This window comes from Physcomitrium patens, chromosome 1 (genome assembly GCF_059467195.1).
Source record: "Physcomitrium patens ecotype Gransden chromosome 1, ASM5946719v1, whole genome shotgun sequence".
NCBI lineage: Eukaryota > Viridiplantae > Streptophyta > Bryopsida > Funariales > Funariaceae > Physcomitrium > Physcomitrium patens.
The window spans coordinates 18,133,600-18,151,062 of NC_143410.1; the positions used below are offsets into that span (position 1 = coordinate 18,133,600).

General features: G+C 35.1%; 2 protein-coding genes across 4 annotated transcripts; one reads left to right on the forward strand and one right to left on the reverse strand.

Moving 5' to 3' along the window:
- Nucleotides 1–2,588: 2,588 nt before the first annotated feature.
- LOC112288380 (serine carboxypeptidase-like) lies at nucleotides 2,589–7,812 on the forward strand. Of its 3 annotated transcripts, none has more exons than XM_024532500.3 (10): nucleotides 2,589–3,124; nucleotides 4,044–4,431; nucleotides 4,664–4,844; nucleotides 4,957–5,076; nucleotides 5,373–5,516; nucleotides 5,632–5,782; nucleotides 6,067–6,155; nucleotides 6,581–6,839; nucleotides 7,029–7,162; nucleotides 7,480–7,812. In XM_024532500.3, exons 2-10 carry the CDS (start codon nucleotides 4,085–4,087, stop codon nucleotides 7,591–7,593), a joined length of 1,539 nt encoding a protein of 512 aa, XP_024388268.1. In that variant the 5' UTR covers nucleotides 2,589–3,124; nucleotides 4,044–4,084; the 3' UTR covers nucleotides 7,594–7,812. The 3 variants fall into 3 exon arrangements, with proteins under 3 accessions (XP_024388268.1, XP_090108077.1, XP_024388277.1); XM_090251951.1 differs by having other exon boundaries at nucleotides 2,890–3,329; nucleotides 3,596–4,431; XM_024532509.3 differs by having other exon boundaries at nucleotides 2,936–3,329.
- A 7,555-nt stretch (nucleotides 7,813–15,367) lies between these two features.
- Nucleotides 15,368–17,416, reverse strand: LOC112289157 (large ribosomal subunit protein eL6). Its single transcript, XM_024534116.3, has 4 exons — nucleotides 17,074–17,416; nucleotides 16,542–16,648; nucleotides 15,939–16,117; nucleotides 15,368–15,766 (listed from the first exon to the last, which is right to left on the reverse strand). The coding sequence occupies exons 1-4, from the start codon at nucleotides 17,313–17,315 to the stop codon at nucleotides 15,608–15,610; spliced, it is 687 nt and encodes a 228-aa protein (XP_024389884.1). The 5' UTR covers nucleotides 17,316–17,416; the 3' UTR covers nucleotides 15,368–15,607.
- Between the last annotated feature and the right edge of the window lie 47 nt (nucleotides 17,417–17,463).

Below are 17,463 nucleotides of genomic sequence, written 5' to 3' on the forward strand. Positions count from 1 at the left end.
TTATCTACTATCTAATACTTCTTATTTAGATGAATATGTATATTTATGATAGTATATAATTTTTTAAAAAAAATAATATATATATATATATTATTTTTTAATACTAGAAAATTTAAAATTGATTTTTATAAATTTTATTGAATTAAAAATCCAAATTTTTTTATAAAATTAAAAAAATACATAAGATAAATTTAAATATAAAATTAATATATTTTTAATAATATTATTTAATAAAAATAAATATTTTATTATTAGATTTAAATAGATGACTACCAGAAGTATACATTTATTGTAATTATTACGTAGGTAATATAAATAGATAGAAGTAAATAAAAGTAGATCAATTTCATAATATTTTTTAAGAAAGCTTCCTAGAAGCTTCATAGATAGTGCTTTGACTTTATATGTATTTGTAATTGATTGATAGATTAAAAACTTGGTCAATAAGTTAATCACATACCACACGTATTGATAGCTTGTGGAATGAGCTAAATATGTGGTGCCCATATAGAAAACTTGCCTTGCAAGTTAAGATATGTGTCATTCAAAGTCAACATGTTTTGGAGGTCCTATAGAACATTGCTACGTAGCTCCTAAGTAGATAATATATATAAAGGCAAGAATGAAGCCTTCTTCACTCTTGTCAATTCTTTTCGTGCTTCTAGTGTAGTTTCAAGAAGTTTTTAGTTTTCTTGTCTTTTGGCAATAGCCATTCTAGTTTCTTTTCAATATATATACTTCTTTATTTCTATTTTGTCATACTTCTTTGAGAAAGTCTCACTTGTTTATTTGCTTTCATCAAGTTCGTTTCCTTGACAATGACTTCATAAATAAATAGATGGCATTTTGAAAAGATGTACACAAATAGTCACTATTGCATTATATATATATATATATATATATATATATATATATATATATATTTATTTATACATATATATCTTCTAAATTATTTTTATTTTTTATTTTTTTTAAAAAAATATTTATTGATAGACTAAATAAGATTTATCAAGGATTTTGTAATAGTATTGAAATGAGCAATTATTCTTAAAATTCAAAATTGAAATAAAATTATATTATTTATTATAATTACTTTAATAATATAAAATATTTAGATAAAATACATAAATTATTTTTTGTAATAAAAATACAATAAATCATTAAATTATAATATAATACATATTTAATAGTTTTTATTTATTTTATATACATATTAATAAAAAATATAGACTATTCAAAAAAAATCTTACATATTCTTAAATTTCCTAAATATTTTTATATTTTTTAAAATTAATTATAATATTCTATTGCTAAAATTATAAAGAAGTTTTTTTACAATTCCTTGTATTTATATGACTAATAGCTTAATATAAGTCTCTAACTACAAATTGTGTTCTTTAACACATGCATAACAATGCCAAACTAATACTTCAAGTATTTTCAACCACATACTTCATAATTATATTAACTATTGAGTTTTGGCTTGAATCACTTGTAAAATGTTGCTAATTAAAAACTTATAAACAATGCCCAATTATACACTATGAATGTATGTTTATTCTAATAACAATTTGTTATTATTAGCTTTAGATTATAGAATCTAATATAAAACAATATATTTTAAAAACTCATCATTTGTGATCCAAATATCTTTTTATCTATGTGTTTAAATTTTGTTGTTATTTAGTTTATTAAAAGTTGTATAAAACTATTTGTCATGTTCTTTTGTAGTCTTAAAGTACAGTAGAATATTATCAGCGTGGATGATTACATTTATCTATTTTACACACGCAAATGTTATGTGGTAATATTGTGAATTTTGAAAGGGTAATGACAAGGAATTCTTAAAAATTATACCTTGAGAATCATGTGGCACAGATTTATTCAACTATTAAGTATAAAACTGAACTTCTATATAAATGCATGTGTGGAAATGAATTTTAAAAAACATTGATTAAAAGATTCTCTACATCTAAAGTGGCAACAGTAGGAAAGATGTGTGTAGAGTTTAATTCCATCTAAGCTACAAACCATGTCATGTCAAAAAAGACCTTGCCCACACGTGTCCCCTGCCATCCTTGTTTCTGATAAACATCTGAGCAAGTAGAAAACCTAACAAAAGCAGGAAGCAACAAGACCAAGTCCCCCCAACCTTATTTCATCGTATTATTATAATTATTTTTCATAAGGAAAAAGCAGAGTTTTACACGCAAAGTTACAAGAAATAGGATTCATCATTGATTGTGAAATCAATACCAGGAATTAAATTTTTTTTCTTATTAAATCGATGAATGGAGAAATGTTTAATTGGTTCCAGGTAAGACTGAAATTCTGTTCAACTTTAGACTGTTCTTTGTGGGTCCAAAGCCCAAAAATTTAGCTTACAATAAAGGTCAGGGAATAAAACATTCCGACCGTTCGATTGAGATCGCAACGTCGGCAGGGAATTCTGACTGCCAGAACAGAGCATCCGTCCAGGTGGAGAACATCCATCCGTTGTGAACAATCATCAGGAGATGTATCAACAGGATATCGTCAAAAGTGGATGAAATGTGTCCAACGATCGAGATGACCCGCCTTGAAGGACTTGTTGCTTCTCCAGCGGCCATGGCTGGACGTCAGACCCCCCAGGTCGTTGCGGTTGATCATCAGAGCTCGGCTCAGATCGGAGTGGCGATGGCTGCGTCTGCGATATCTGCGTTTTTTTACGGCGTTTGTGCGGATAGACGTGTTTCTAGTTGTTATTTTTCGTATCTTTGGGGGGCGTGATTCGAAGCAGGATTGCGACAGATATAGGCGTTTGAATCTGCCGTACCTCACGTCCGTTGTTGTTTGTTGGCAAGAGGTGTACCAGGATGGAGGCCTGTGCTGTTGGTGATAGAATGCATGGCAAGTCGTTCCTGAAAGCAGTAGGTGTCGAGGTTTTTATTATTGCGTCGTTGTGATGAAGTGCGGGAGAGTGATTCGGAGTGCGCGTTTAGCTTGTGGAACATGGGAAGCGTGGGAAGCGTGTGGGAAGTTCCGGGAATGAGGATTGGTTATTTTGCAGGAATAGTGTGGGCATGAATGCTGGTTTGGAAGGGAATCTGCTCGGATTCACTCGAGGGAGAAGGCGCAGACCCGTGTAAGAACTTGTGTGTGTATGTGTGTTTTTTTTTTTTTTTTTTTTTTTTTTTTGTAATATATTTTTCCCCCCCTTCCTGTGAACCATCCGCCGGTGTAGTTGAGAGATTGTGGATTTTGTTCGATACTATACGAGCAGTCGTAATCTTAGACACGGTGATTGTGCGGGAACTTCGACGAAGCATGAAGCAGTGGAGACACTTGAGGTACCTGATTATTCGTCATTCTCAGTATGTGCGTCGTGGAAAATACTCTGTAATAGAGCGTCGCATTATTGTGCATAGTGGAGAGGCAGCTCGAAAGAACTGTGAAGTTACACATCGATTGTGAGAAGTTACAAGCTGTGCATTATCAGGGTCAGTGTCATGGTTGTCACCGCTGTCGTTGAAACGAGCTGAAGACGTGTTCATATAGTTGTCTACTATTACGTGGATAAAATATCCCTGACTCTTCTGTCTGGTGCTCCGATCAGCCGCTTGTTCTGCAGATAGTTCAGACACAAATACGAAGACAGTTTGCTTTGAAGGTCCAAAGTGGAGAGCTATTATTCTTATTTCACCAGGAAAACTGTTAGAAAAATGATAGCGACAAAAAGAATTATGCACTCGCTCTCTCGAGGGTTCTGTGAATCAGAACTTGGCGAGGAAGTATCTGATCGTTAAATTTTCTATGGCCATTCCATTCATCATGTGGTGATAAGTGATTTCGATGATTGTACAACTACTTAGCCTTTGGTCATCCATGCTCAAGATAAATTCTCACCTTCTTACTGTTCCATCTTCACTTCTTTCCCCCACATACACTCCAGATAATGATTTGCGTAGAAGTCTGGGTTAAGTATCAAGATGAATTCCTTTATATACCAGGATTTTGGGCCCATTTAATATCTGTTCTATTCTAAAATCATTAGCATGGCGCAGATTCAATCACCGGGAGTAGGTGGGCGCACAAAATTTGAACCATGGGGCGTTCAGTGATCATATGGTGTTTATGTTCATTTCTTCTCTTTTCTCTTGCGGTCTCCGTCAAAGCAGTGCGCTCCCCGAGATCAGTTCCATTGAGTACATTGTATAATTTAAGTCCGGGTACTAGTCCACGTTTTCCTCAAGGCCAAGCTGAACGCCTCATCAAATCCTTAGGTCTCCTGCCAGGAGCAGCCGTAGAAAGTTCTGGTCCAGTCAATGGACCCGGCTTACACGAGAGAAAAATACAGCTAGATATTTTTACCAATTCAACATCGGCATCAGCTTCACGACATGCTGCACATTATGCGGGTTACTTCACGCTAAAGCGTAGTCATACTGCCAAGTAAGCTCTGGTTCTTTGATCTGTTTGCTAATGTCTTTTATTTCTATATTTACTTTATTTTATCTGAGACTTTTGCAGAGTTGCTTTTCCATGACCTGGTTTCGTTGTGCCTTATTTTAATTGAAAACCTTGTTCTTCTTCTGGTTTATATGGAGCTAAATAACCACCAGATCTGTGTTACTTATTGGACTAAACCGTGATAACTCATTTTGCGTACATCTCATTGTGGCAGCATGTTCTATACTTTTTTTGAGTCTAGAGGCAATAAAGGCATGGATCCTTTAGTGCTTTTGATGACTGGAGGCCCAGCCTGCGCTAGTGAAGTGGCTATGTTCTACGAGAATGGCCCTTTTAAGATTCAGGACAATATAGAAAACCTTACTCTGATTTGGAACAAGTTTGGTTGGGACCAGGTAATTTCTCACTAGTTTGAGTGTTGTCACTTACACAGTTTGTGTATGTTCACTGCTTACCAGTGCATTCTCAGGTTTATCTATTTATTTAACTGCTTCCCATTGTTGGCAGGAGGCCAGCATTATATATATAGATCTTCCAGTAGGAACGGGCTTTAGCTACAGCACAAATTCAGGAGATATACGTCATGACGCGGAAGGAGTGAGTGAGGATATATTCGACTTCTTTCAGGTCGATATCTGACCAAGACTTGCTTGGTTTAATATGTCAATATTTATTTTCTGATCTCATAGATACGATGATCGTCACGAGACTTTGTTGTTCTCTTTACAATTTGTGTGAATGGACTGAAATATCCAAGCCTGAACAGGTCTGTCTTGTTAGGTGAAATGGAACTTATCGAGTACTCAGCAAACCTTGAAATCATTGGTTAACATATATGGTCAAGGGTTGTTAGAACTTAAATAAGTTCTACATTGTGAATGTGTATATATTCGCAAGCCCCAACTTAGCTTTTTATTTTTCAGGCTTTTTTTACAGCACATCCTGAGTTTGCCGAAAACGATTTGTATGTGATGGGAGAATCCTTCGGCAGCCACTACGTCCCAGCTGTGGCTGCTCGTCTGCATGAAGAGAAAAAATTGAAACAGGGACTACCCATTAATTTGAAGGTTAGTACTCATCATACATCGCGTCATTCCTTTGAATCGATATTCCTCCTCAAATCAGTTGGTTGTAAGATTATTATCTAATTTTTAAAATTCTATTCTGGTCGTTGTGAAACAGGGGTTTGCAATTGGAAGTGGTCTTACACATCCAAATATTCGATATGAGTCATATGCCGATTATGCTCTGAGCATGGCACTGATTGCTGATGATGACCACAAAAGACTTAGCAAAGTGTTTCCGGCTTGTGCTACGGCTATTGAATTGTGTGGTATGTGTGTATGCTCCATTCGAACTGTGGTTTGATGCAGGTCTATATTAAGCCAGTTTGAATCCTCGCGGAATATAAAAATAATTCATTTATATTGATGCACAGTTAGGTTATCCTTCCTTCTGACTGCATGCTTTTATCCTCCTCAACTGATTCAAGTTTAATGTTTACTCTAGGAATTTTAATGCTGTGAAAGTTTTGTTTGCCCAGTTTGCTGGATTTCGTAAAGGTGCATTTCATCGTCATTTGTTTCTAAAATTTCTGTGGTTGGAATTTAACCGCAGGAACCAAAGGAACTGTCACTTGCATTGCAGCATACCTCGTCTGTCAGAGTATTTTCAATACTATCTTGGCTATTTCTGGAAATATCAACGTATGTTCTTATATTCGTAGGACTGGTCAGTCTTAGGTGCATTAGGAGATGCAGTAGTTCTCATATTATTTGTTGGGGTACAAAAGATCATGAGCTCTATCTGACGTTATGAGATTGCGAGTTATTGTGCGATTTTTAAGTGATCGCCAGGTTTTCTTTGTTCTATATTCTGTCCTGATAGGAGCCATTAATTTTGTTGGATCTGATTCAAGCTCTTCATGTTCATGGTTAGACAATTTCTGTGAGGCATCCAAAGGCATCCTTTCAGTTTCACACGTTGCATTGAGTAGACCTGCAAAGATGATGTAACTCATCATTCTCCGCGTTTTGTACTGCACAGTCCTCAGCACTTCTTTAGTGTCCAAATTATTAATCCCATTTCAAATTGGTGGTGCTAAGATTATTGTATGTTCTCTATGTTTCAGTCATTTGATATCCGAAAAGAATGTAACGAAGATATCTGTTACGACTTCTCCAATCTTGAGATCTACTTGAATCAAACAAAAGTTCGAGAGGCTTTGGGTGTCGGCAATCAGAAGTTTCTTTCCTGCAGTCCTCTGGTCTATGAAGCGATTCTTATGGACTGGATGGAGAGCAAGGAAAACAAGATAGCTCGCCTTCTGGAGGATGGTATCCAGATACTGGTTTATGCTGGAGAATTTGATCTGATATGCAATTGGTTAGGTGATTACCTGCTCCCATTTCATCAAATAGCGGTAGTTCTTGAAAGATATGTCTATTGTATCCTGGAATAATTTTGTTTCCATTTGCTAGTTTAGGTGCCAATGTGCATTACGCAACTAATTCGAGTCTATATTTTATGGATCTTTCTAGTGTGCTCCATTTCGTTGATGGCTCTTCTTTCAATTTCAGGCAATTCAATGTGGACAGCTGCTCTTCCCTGGTCAGGCCAAATAGAGTACGCCAGAGCACCTTGGAAGAAGTTTGAAGTGAACGGAATTGAAGCTGGGCTAGTCACTGGTTTCAAAAATCTAAATTTTGTTAAGGTGTGCAAATTGACGAATTTCTAGTTTTGTGTATTTGAGGCTGTGGCGCTTTCTTCTTTTTCTTCTTTTTACTTTGCTTTTCTTTACTTTTCTTTTCTAGCTTATTTTTACTTTGTATATTTAGTCACCAACAACAGGCATAGCCCCTGGATGATTACGAATCACACGACGACCTTCAAGCTTCGTTTGTATTTCAGGTTCTTTCTAGTTGTCTGTGTATGAACATTTATTAGACTTGAGGTCAAATCAAATCACCTTGTGAATTAGCGGAGAAAGAAATCTCGCCTTACAATATCGTTTTGTGAAAACTTTCACAGGTCCAAGATGCAGGGCATATGGTAGCCATGGACCAGCCAAGGATTGCTTTAGAAATGTTTCGTCGTTGGACAAGAGGAATTCCTCTAGGAAACAGAATAAAGTTAGAGTATTAGTTTTTACGAAAGTGACCACAGATACTTCGTCAGCTCACCTCATCAATGTAATGGATTGTGACATGGGGATGCACATGGATTTGAAATTGCCCATTTTATGGGCTTGTGCCTCCACGATGTGCTCGTCGTCATAAAGTAAGCATGTACTGGATGCACAAGTTCTGGATCTTTTTGTGCTAGATCTGCACGGGAGGAATAAACTCGTTCTTCGATACTGAATTTTATTTGTTATTATTTTGATTTAACACTACCAATTTTGGTCTGCAGCATTTTGTTTATTTCGTTTTTATTTTTATTGTATTTTATTTTTTGCATGAAATTGAGCTCTCACGTATGCAGTATGATATGAATTTTCGTTTAAACTTTCTATTAAAAAATTCAGAAGGTTTTTAGAATATTTGAATAAGGATTTTTAAGAACATTTAAAAAAGGGTGGGAAGGTTTTAAAAGAATATAGAAGTCTATGAATGTCATTTTTTTAGTAACAAAGTTTAAAATATGATTTTCCCTTCAAAGATTATAAATGTATGTGTGAATATATAAATACATATATACAAATGAAAATGTGTAAGTCATCAAAACTATTGATTATTGCTGATGTTATAACTAGACAACAACTTGTAAATTTGGTAGCATTAGTGACTTTGTAAATGACTTCAAACTTGAGATCCACCTACATTCATATAGTTTACTATCATTAACATACACAAATAAAGAAAAAAAAAGTTGAAAAAAATAATGGTTTATTTAGGACCATATGTACATCCCTCCTCTATCCACTAATCTGACAACAATCATTGCAAAAATGTCTTGTCGTTCAACAAGTGATCGCGGTTCAACCCGCCACAAACGACCAGAGGCGAGTTCTCCATCAACAGGGAGTCGACCTCTTTCGATCCGGTGAGGTTTCCGAACGGATGGAGTTACATTAGGTCAATTGAAGTAGATTCGGATGAATTAGGTTATTATAAGTTTAGGTTAAATTGGATGAAATGTTATTGGATGGAAATTAATAAAGTGAATGAGAATTAAGCAAAGGATGAAGTATTTAATCATGGATGAAATTTAATAGTGGATGATAACTTATAATTGGATGAATTTTTGAATGGATGAATTTTAATTAAATAAAAAAATATTAAAAAATATTAAAATTTTAACAATTAAGAGAAGGAATTTGTTTGCATGCATTTTTAAGTAATTTAATATTATAAGTATGAGTTAATGGTAGAAGTTGGGCTTGATTAATTAGTGGTTTAAGAAGAATAAAGAGTGATTTGATTAGGATTTAAATTAGAGCCACAACTTATAAAATTTGCATAGTTATTTCAATTGTTGTGAATTAGAATAAAATTCCAATTGGTGGAGATTTATTTTAACTCACATTACCTTTGATATCAACATTCTCATCAAGGTTCCGATGTTCTACTAGTTGGAAAATAAAAATCAACCTTTCAATAAAAGCACAATTCTCTATCTATTCAATAGTATGCTATGCTACCACCTACATCAAATTAACAAGGCTTCATCACTTCATGATAAATGCCTAGTAAGGCTTTTGCAATAAAAAAAGTGGATTTTATTGGCCAATTTTTATATTTGGCAAAACGACCTTTGCATCATATATTAGGCATGTTCAATCCACTGCACTCCAATAATTAGGATATGGAATATAAGAATTATAATGTCTTTAGATTATACAATATTCTCTTGTCTTTTTAGGAAGAACAAGCTTATTTTTGCCCAACAATTTGGCAATATATTAAAAATAGCTTCTTAAAAAAAGGCTTTACAATGCTCACAAAGATGTATCAGCTTGTGGATGATGTACTTTTGCACAACTATTAGAACACACATCCAATCAAACCAACACTAAAAGCAAACATTTATCATATTGCTAATTCTTCCTAAACTTGAAAAACTTGTTGTGCCAAGAGCACTAGCAAGCGCAATAAATCTATGCATCTAAGTCTTTTCCAATATTAAAGGATTTATGTCAACCATGATATCTATAAAATTAGAAACAATCCATTTGTAGAACCAAATGGCTATGATACTTCCTATTATAAGCACATCATTACTTGCCACTATTAGAGACTTACTTTCAATGCTCCCTGAATAATTTGTAGCAATGATGCTCTAATAAATAGCCAAATTCTTATTTCAAGACCAAGTGTTGTACATGGTTTGTTCCATCATGGCAAGAATTAATAGCATGTTGCTCTCAAGATCCTCAATAATTACCACCTCTACACCATTAATCAAACCAACCATAGCCATCTACATTAAGTATGCTCTTAAAGTACGTGCCAACCTTGGCAAACTATTTGCACTCTTTTTTAGAAAATTTTCTTTAGAAAATAACTACTTAGCTTTCGTTTGAGATTTTACCATCATTGTAGATGCATAAAACGCCCTAGACATATATTATGTCTTGTAATTTTGTACTTCTTTGATAGAAGATGTATGAGGTATATTTCAATCTTATCTTCACCTATATCTACTCTACCTACCTAGACAATGGTACAATAGTTGGCTAAAATATTATTTATTCTTGTGGACATTACAATCTAATATGAGACTATCTAAACAACATCAAGTATCATTATAATAAAAACTTGAATCAACACATGCTGAAATATGATAATAGTATTATTAGCCACTACAAAACTCCTAAATATTTATATTATAGCCATTGATATTCATATTACTATTATTGATAATAATATTTGTTATTCCATAGATATAGTCTCTAAAATTATTAATATTATTGAGATCATTGTTATGATAGATGCCATTATTAGCATCGATAATAAGGTCCTACTTGGTCTCAATTTGATGATTTAAACATCAGGTTTACTAGATGTCATCTATCAATGCATGACAATCAATTTATCCAATGTTGCTCTATATGTAATCTTGTTTTCTATAGTGACCATGACTTTAAAAGCAATTGCTTTTCCTACCTCACTTTTCTTATTTGTTATCAAACATAACCTTTATAACTGATCCACCTTTCTTAGTTTTTGCCTACTTGACAGCAATATCTATGTTTGAATACATCCAAATTAAGGCCAAAAGATATAGTTCTAATACTAGTTCAACAACTATCTACTCTTGTTTGCATAAACACTACTTTTATAGTGCTCTTATTCTCACAACATGAGTACCATAACAACATTGTCATTACTTTTCAAAGTTAAAACCATAGCAATGTCTCTCCAAACAAAGTTGTATTTTAGTGGCTCATGGGATATATAATAGTTTCTATCACAAAAAAATCACCACTTTGGTAGTCAATCCTTTGGTTGCTCCAATCTTTAATCATATACATCAAGTCTTGGCTTGCTTTATAGCCATTTTGAAAAAAATAGTCAACCAACTCTCTCTCACCACTCATACTTCTATTGGATTAAACAAAGTACCATAATCCAACATCACTATGGCCCCACCAAAGACACAATTCCAACCAATATACATCTAATCAATTTACTAGCAAAAATTTCTTATAAGGATGCATGAGATCTAGCTTGATGCTAATCTAATAGTCAAGTGGAAACAACATGTCACTTGACTAATTCATGAAAATCTTGATATCTTTACTATCATTCATATTGATGTTGGCAAAACCATCTTGATCAATTGTGACATTGTGACTAGATTTCTATCCATTTGGCAATTTAACTATTAAAAAAAACATGAAGAAATAAGAAGTGATCAAATATGAGGTATAAAAACTATTTAATACCAATATTGTTAGTCTTTTCCTCTCTCTATGGGTATTGCTTATTATTTTGATGGAAAAGAAGAAAAATAATACTTATTTTTGTATCTACTACCAATGGTTGAATTCCATTACAAAAAAAGATACCTATCATATTCTATGTATTGACAGCATCTTAAACAAGCTTCAAGAGGTCACTATCTTATTGTCTATTGATTTGACTAGTGGATTTTGACAAGTTCCACTTTCCAATGCTGCCAAAGAAAAAATTTCCTTCATTTATTCACAAAGCTTGTTCTAATTCAATACTATGCTTGTGAAACTGTGTATTGCTATGCCCACTTTTCAACAACTCATGGATTTGGTATTGGAAAAATTCCAATGAAAATGTATCCTAATATATGTTGATAATATTCACATTTATTCTAGAAACTTTGATTCACATCTGGACAATCTTCAATACATCTTTACTTGCATGCAAAACAGTAGAATCATAAGTAAAAAAATATATCATTGAGTTGTACAAGCTTACATATCTTTGCACCGTTGTTTTTGTTATGAAAGTATGGCCTGATTTTGACAAAATACAAGCAATTTCTTAATTTTTATTTCATCTTAAACTCAAATGTATCTAATCTTTCATTGAGTTGATCAATCACTACCAAAAATTTGTTTGCAACTTTTCTATTACTATTAGACTCTTTTATGGATTAATGAAGAAAGGCATGGCCTTTGTCTAGGATCAAGCCAAGTAGTCCACTTTTGATAAATTCAAGACCGACCTATATATTGTTCTTCTTCTTATTTTTTTCCATTTCTACTTACCATTTATTCTAAAAACTAATGCCATCCATGATGTGTTATGTGTTATTTTGAGTCAAAAGATTGATCATAGAAAATAGGTTGTAGCTTATGTTTTATGAAAAATTTCTAAAGTCAATAAGAACTATGGAATCAATGACAAAGAAGCCCTTGTTTTTATTTTTTTGTAAATCACTTCTAGCCATATCTTCACAACTCAAAATTTTTGATCAAAATTGATCATGCTCCTACTTGCATCCTAATAAAATCAAAAAACTTGACAAGATGATTGGCACATTAGGTTCTAATCCTTCAATTCTATAGTTGTACCATTATCTACAAGTTGAGATGGCTATATATTAATATTAATATATTAACCTAGATTGATCTCATGGCACAAGAATCCTATTCTACTTTCTAAGATTTGGATTTGATTCAACAGTTATTTTTTTTCACCACCACTAAGGCAACCAATGGATCATAGCTTCTTGTTACATGATCCTAACACATTACCTACTCCCAAGCAAGATATAAGCAAAGTTATCTCTTGTTCTAATTTTTTTAATTAATATGAGCTTGAAATAGTAAATTCTATATTTATTGTATATATTTTTTTTATTGATGATCCAAGTTTACTTGAGCACATATACAAAGCTTGTGGAATTCTAAAATTTAATAACATGCCACACTAGAAGAAATTGTCATATATTTTATTTTTAAAAAACTTTAAGATTATGATTAAAATATAACAAGTTTTATTGTTATGATAGCCATTTAGGATACTTAAAAGTGAAGTTCACAAAGGCAAGTACTTTCAATCTAATACTCAAAATAAGAAGTTGCTCAATATACAATGTATGTATCCATTATAGAAGCAATGTTATTTGATGTACTCATAGAAGCTTGTTGGATTAGCTCAATTGCTACTAGCCTAGACAAGACTTTGGCCAAAAAGATGAGATACCATCTTCCTAAATACCTCACGTAAGATGGGACTTTTTTTTACAAAAAGATAGTTCCAAAAGGCATTTGTATCTTGTAGGTTGCCAAAGCTTCAAATTTCTTTTAAATCCTAAAACTATTCTATGTGATATACATGTCAAGATACTTTGCAATACAAAGAAAACTTAAACATCTTCAAGAAATATATCATTGGATTGACATGATAGGCAATATAACCAACTTTATTAAAAATTGCCTACTATGTTAAATGTAGCAAACATATGACAAGAGTATCAAATTATACATGTTGACTTCTATTCCCATTTTTGAGCCCTTTACATGGGTAGATAGGACCTCATGGGACCATTAACAAAAACTACCTCTTGTCACAAATATGTGATTGTTGCTACTTGTTATTTCACCAAATGAAACAGAAGTACAAGTATTAGAGTTAAAAGATTGTGAGAGTATTGGTCAATTTTTCTTTGACTTTGTTATGATACAATATATTAGTCTTGTTGAAATATCAACCAACAATGGGAGTAAATTTTGTAATGCACTAATGGACATCTCAACCATTGTTTTGTGCACAAAACACACAATCACTTCATTTTACCATCTTCAGTGCAATAGATTGTTGGAGAGGTTCAATCAAATATTGTACTTATTTATCATAAAGAATAGAAAATATGATGAGTATTGGCATACCATGCTGCCAATGATCATCTTTGTCTATTGTAAAAGTGTATTTTTGAACACAAGATTCTTCAAATTTGAAATGCTTTATGGCCATAAATCACAAATATCCATAGTGCCTCTTAATTTGGCCTCAACAATGATAGAATCAATAGACATACATATATGGTTGCACAAACTACTACAACATTGGAGCCATCTCCAAGCACATGCCCATAATAACATCAACAAAACTCAACAGTTCCAAAAAAAATGCCATGTTCAAAAAAAAAATAACATACACTAGGAAATTTGTCATCAACAATGTCATCTTGTATTGCAAGGAAAACCATTGTGAAAAACAAGGCAAATTTTAAGCCAAATTCATCTACCTTTATTATATTACTACCATTGATGAAGAAAAACATCAATTATGCTTTAAGTCAATTTGGCCAAAAATTGCATCCATATTATTTCTATTACTAAGATTTGACTTAATACATTGTAATTTACATTTTAATCTCAGCAATATCAATTTGGTTGGCCGCAATGTACAATATTCACAAAATTGTTCTAAGAATAACACTACTATAGCCCAATATCTCCTAATATCTCCTAGGGGGAAGTCCTTCTATATGTGTAGAGATAAAGAATGGGCTCAACACAAATCGTGTGCTTCTCAATAAGAACTTAGCAAAGCCTACCTACCTTGTAGAACTAGTGAGAATGCTTTTCTTGCACCATTTTTAATACAAAAAACCACTTAGCACAACAGCGTCGGCATGTATTGGGGTGTGTATTATTTGCCCCATCTACATGCTTGCATCTCGTCTGGATGACTTTCATCTAAGTATCCTCCTCGTATCGTCGCTTTGTATCGTCACTATAACCTGAGCTCATGGTGGTGGGAGACCGGATTATAATCGGTCACACCAGATTGGCTGAGATAGAAATCACGACTAGCTAGTTCTTTCCCTCTACAGGGCAAGGCAAGGCAAGGCAGTAAAGGCGTGACTCTGCAGGTATGAACTGCAGGATTGCTCACTGTCTAATGTGGTTTTTTCGGTCATACTTGATAGTTGATTACTTGTCTCATTTACATATCCCTAGTTTCATGAAAGGACTCCTCTCTTTCACTGAGCATTCCCTTCCCTAAACTCTCCGAATTGACAGTTATTTTCATCCTAATTTCACCTGAAGACTTCACTTCAAAGATTAGCATACATCTGTACTCTATTTTGCTCTGTGCACAAGCCCACAAGCTGACTGGTGGTTGTCATCGGACCAGTATTGGAGCAACCCATGTTGCAGAAAACGCAGGGCAAGTCTCACAAGAGTTGGATTCCAGTTCGTTTTGATTCTAGACTGGATTCTCAAGGCCCAGAGACACCATTTTGCATTTCAATCCTGCATGGAATGGTTTCTCTCCTCCATAGGACATTGACATAATGGGAGTTAAGAATGAGTGAAAAGGTATTGCTTTGGCGAGCACACAGAGTTTGCTTGGCCGGTATACAATCTCCCACCACAGCAGATTATTTCAACAGAGGCTGTTGAAAATAAGCAAAAGTAGTAGTCAAGTGCAATAATTATGGACCTACCACATAGGAGCAAGGGCATTAATGATAACGTTGATGCTGCGTGATGATAATCCTTATCATGAACCTCAACTTTCATACAAGTTACCAGTTCATTGGAAATTTTCAAGGGTTTAATCATTCAGGGTGATAAGGATCCACTGCAGTCAGTGAAACTTCAGAAACTGTCAAATATAACCATGACGTTATCTGGCGAACTAGAGTAGTAAGTCAGCAAACTCGTATGCGTTCTCACAGACTTCAAGTCGTCGCCACTAAAATCACAAATTGCAGTTCTTCAGAACACTAGCTCATGGGGTTTGACACCGGACTTCAAACTAAATCTGGCAGCAAGGTAACTTTTCAACTCTGGTACTGCTTCAATAAGAGGGATCAGCTTAGCATCAATTGCCTTTTGGTCCTCCTTCTTCTCCTCGGGTATAGTTTGGGCTTCGTTCTGTGTTCACATAGATCACGGTATAAATTTTACCGACTGCATAATACAAAGAAAAGGCTACACAAACACACTGCTGAAAACGTTAAAGTCAGTCATGCTGCTCCAATCGGAACCGATAAGAATGATGGTGAATATTTTGCTCTGATGCACAGTGATGATAGTGAATACTTACAGCTTTCTCAGCTTCAAAAAACTCAGACTCCCCTTTGGTTTTCTTGGCAACTTCCCTCTTGAAGTAGGAGTCGGAGAACTTGGCAACATCGACAGATGAAATATCCACCTTAGTTGATGTTGCAATAACGTAAGCCTGGTTCACTCTTCGCAGTGGGACACCATTCACCTTGAATGGTCCTGAACAATATTCAAACATCAAATTAAAATCCTATACTGTGCATCAAGGCTATGAATGAAAAACGAGTGCGAAAGCACTCACCTAGTTGGATAAACAGTCCTTGACCAAATGGTGCATAAGCAGACATCGTCGCACTACAAATTTACTAAAAAGGAAAACTGCACCACATTTGCTCTGGTAATCCCTTGAGAGAACAAATTGGTCACCACAACTAGCATTCATACTAAGTTATGTAAAAAAGAATCGGAATTAGCCAAAGCGTAATCAAAACGACAGTGGATATTAATCGCTTTAGGACAAGCCTGATGATGACACATTCGTTTTGTGTACCACAGCCCTCGGTGACCACTAGACTCGAACATCGAAGGCACTACCAGAACCATAAGAACCCTAATGAGACAATATGCCAAGAGAATTACGCACCAGTGACCAAAAGAAGCCCGGATTCCAACTGCTTCAAGAACACTACACGTTTTCCCTTGAAGTGACCCGCCAACAAAATCAGAACGGTCCCAGGAGTAATGCTCGACCTGCAAGACCAAGCGGGAATCAAATCGCAAAACAGCAGACATTTCGAAGTTTAATCCCACAGAGTACTTCAATTGCTCGTGGTAACGGAGAAAGGACATGACACATCCAGCTCCCATCCTCACTCTAAAACATACCCCTATCAGAAATATAGCCGCCTACAGCGGAACGGACGGTGAGCACACTCAACTGCGCAAGATGAGACCGAATCATCAAAAGACAAAACTACCATACACAACCTCCAAGAGAATAAATAGCTAGATAGGTAATCAATTCTCCGTCCAGACCCAAAACGACTGAAACGCTCCAACCTAAATACCTACGTCTAGTCAAGTCCCCGCAGTGTCCCCTTCCACTCTTCGACGGGGACAGAAGAGAATGAAAAAAAGTACGATACCCACAATCCTCAACGAGCTCCGGCACTTACCTCAACCTAGGGGCATTGACGACCTTGTTCTTGTGCAGGGGCTTGGGGACATCATCAGCGGGATAGAACTTAGGAGCGCGGACAGCCGGAGCCGCAGCAACTGCCTTCTTCTCGTGCGAGGGGAACTTGCCTCCATTCTTCGCCTTGATGGCCCACAAGCCGCGCTTGTGATAGGTCTTCGACCTCCCGTTGCGGCCAATGCCCCGCACTAGCTCCTTGCTGCGAGTCGCTTTGGGCGCCATCGGTACACTGAGAAAAGAGAAAGGGGAAGGAACCGAACAGACGCAAACCCTAACAACTCCTGCTGCAACAACGCAGCTCGATTCCGCGCGAGGGACGTAGGACGATTAGAAGAGACCTCGGCGCGTGAAGCTCCGCAGCCTTCAAGGC

Bases quoted from the DNA above. Each gene is read 5' to 3' on its own strand.
- LOC112288380 (XM_024532500.3), top strand. From the start codon at position 4,085: ATGGGGCGTTCAGTGATCATATGGTGTTTATGTTCATTTCTTCTCTTT. The intron at 5,077-5,372 runs GTCGATATCTGA...TTTATTTTTCAG, and splicing joins ATATATTCGACTTCTTTCAG to GCTTTTTTTACAGCACATCC. The intron at 7,163-7,479 runs GTGTGCAAATTG...AAACTTTCACAG, and splicing joins AAAATCTAAATTTTGTTAAG to GTCCAAGATGCAGGGCATAT.
- LOC112289157 (XM_024534116.3), bottom strand. From the start codon at position 17,315: ATGGCGCCCAAAGCGACTCGCAGCAAGGAGCTAGTGCGGGGCATTGGC. The intron at 16,649-17,073 runs GTAAGTGCCGGA...TTGGTCTTGCAG, and splicing joins GTCAATGCCCCTAGGTTGAG to GTCGAGCATTACTCCTGGGA. The intron at 16,118-16,541 runs GTGCGTAATTCT...AATATTGTTCAG, and splicing joins CGGGCTTCTTTTGGTCACTG to GACCATTCAAGGTGAATGGT.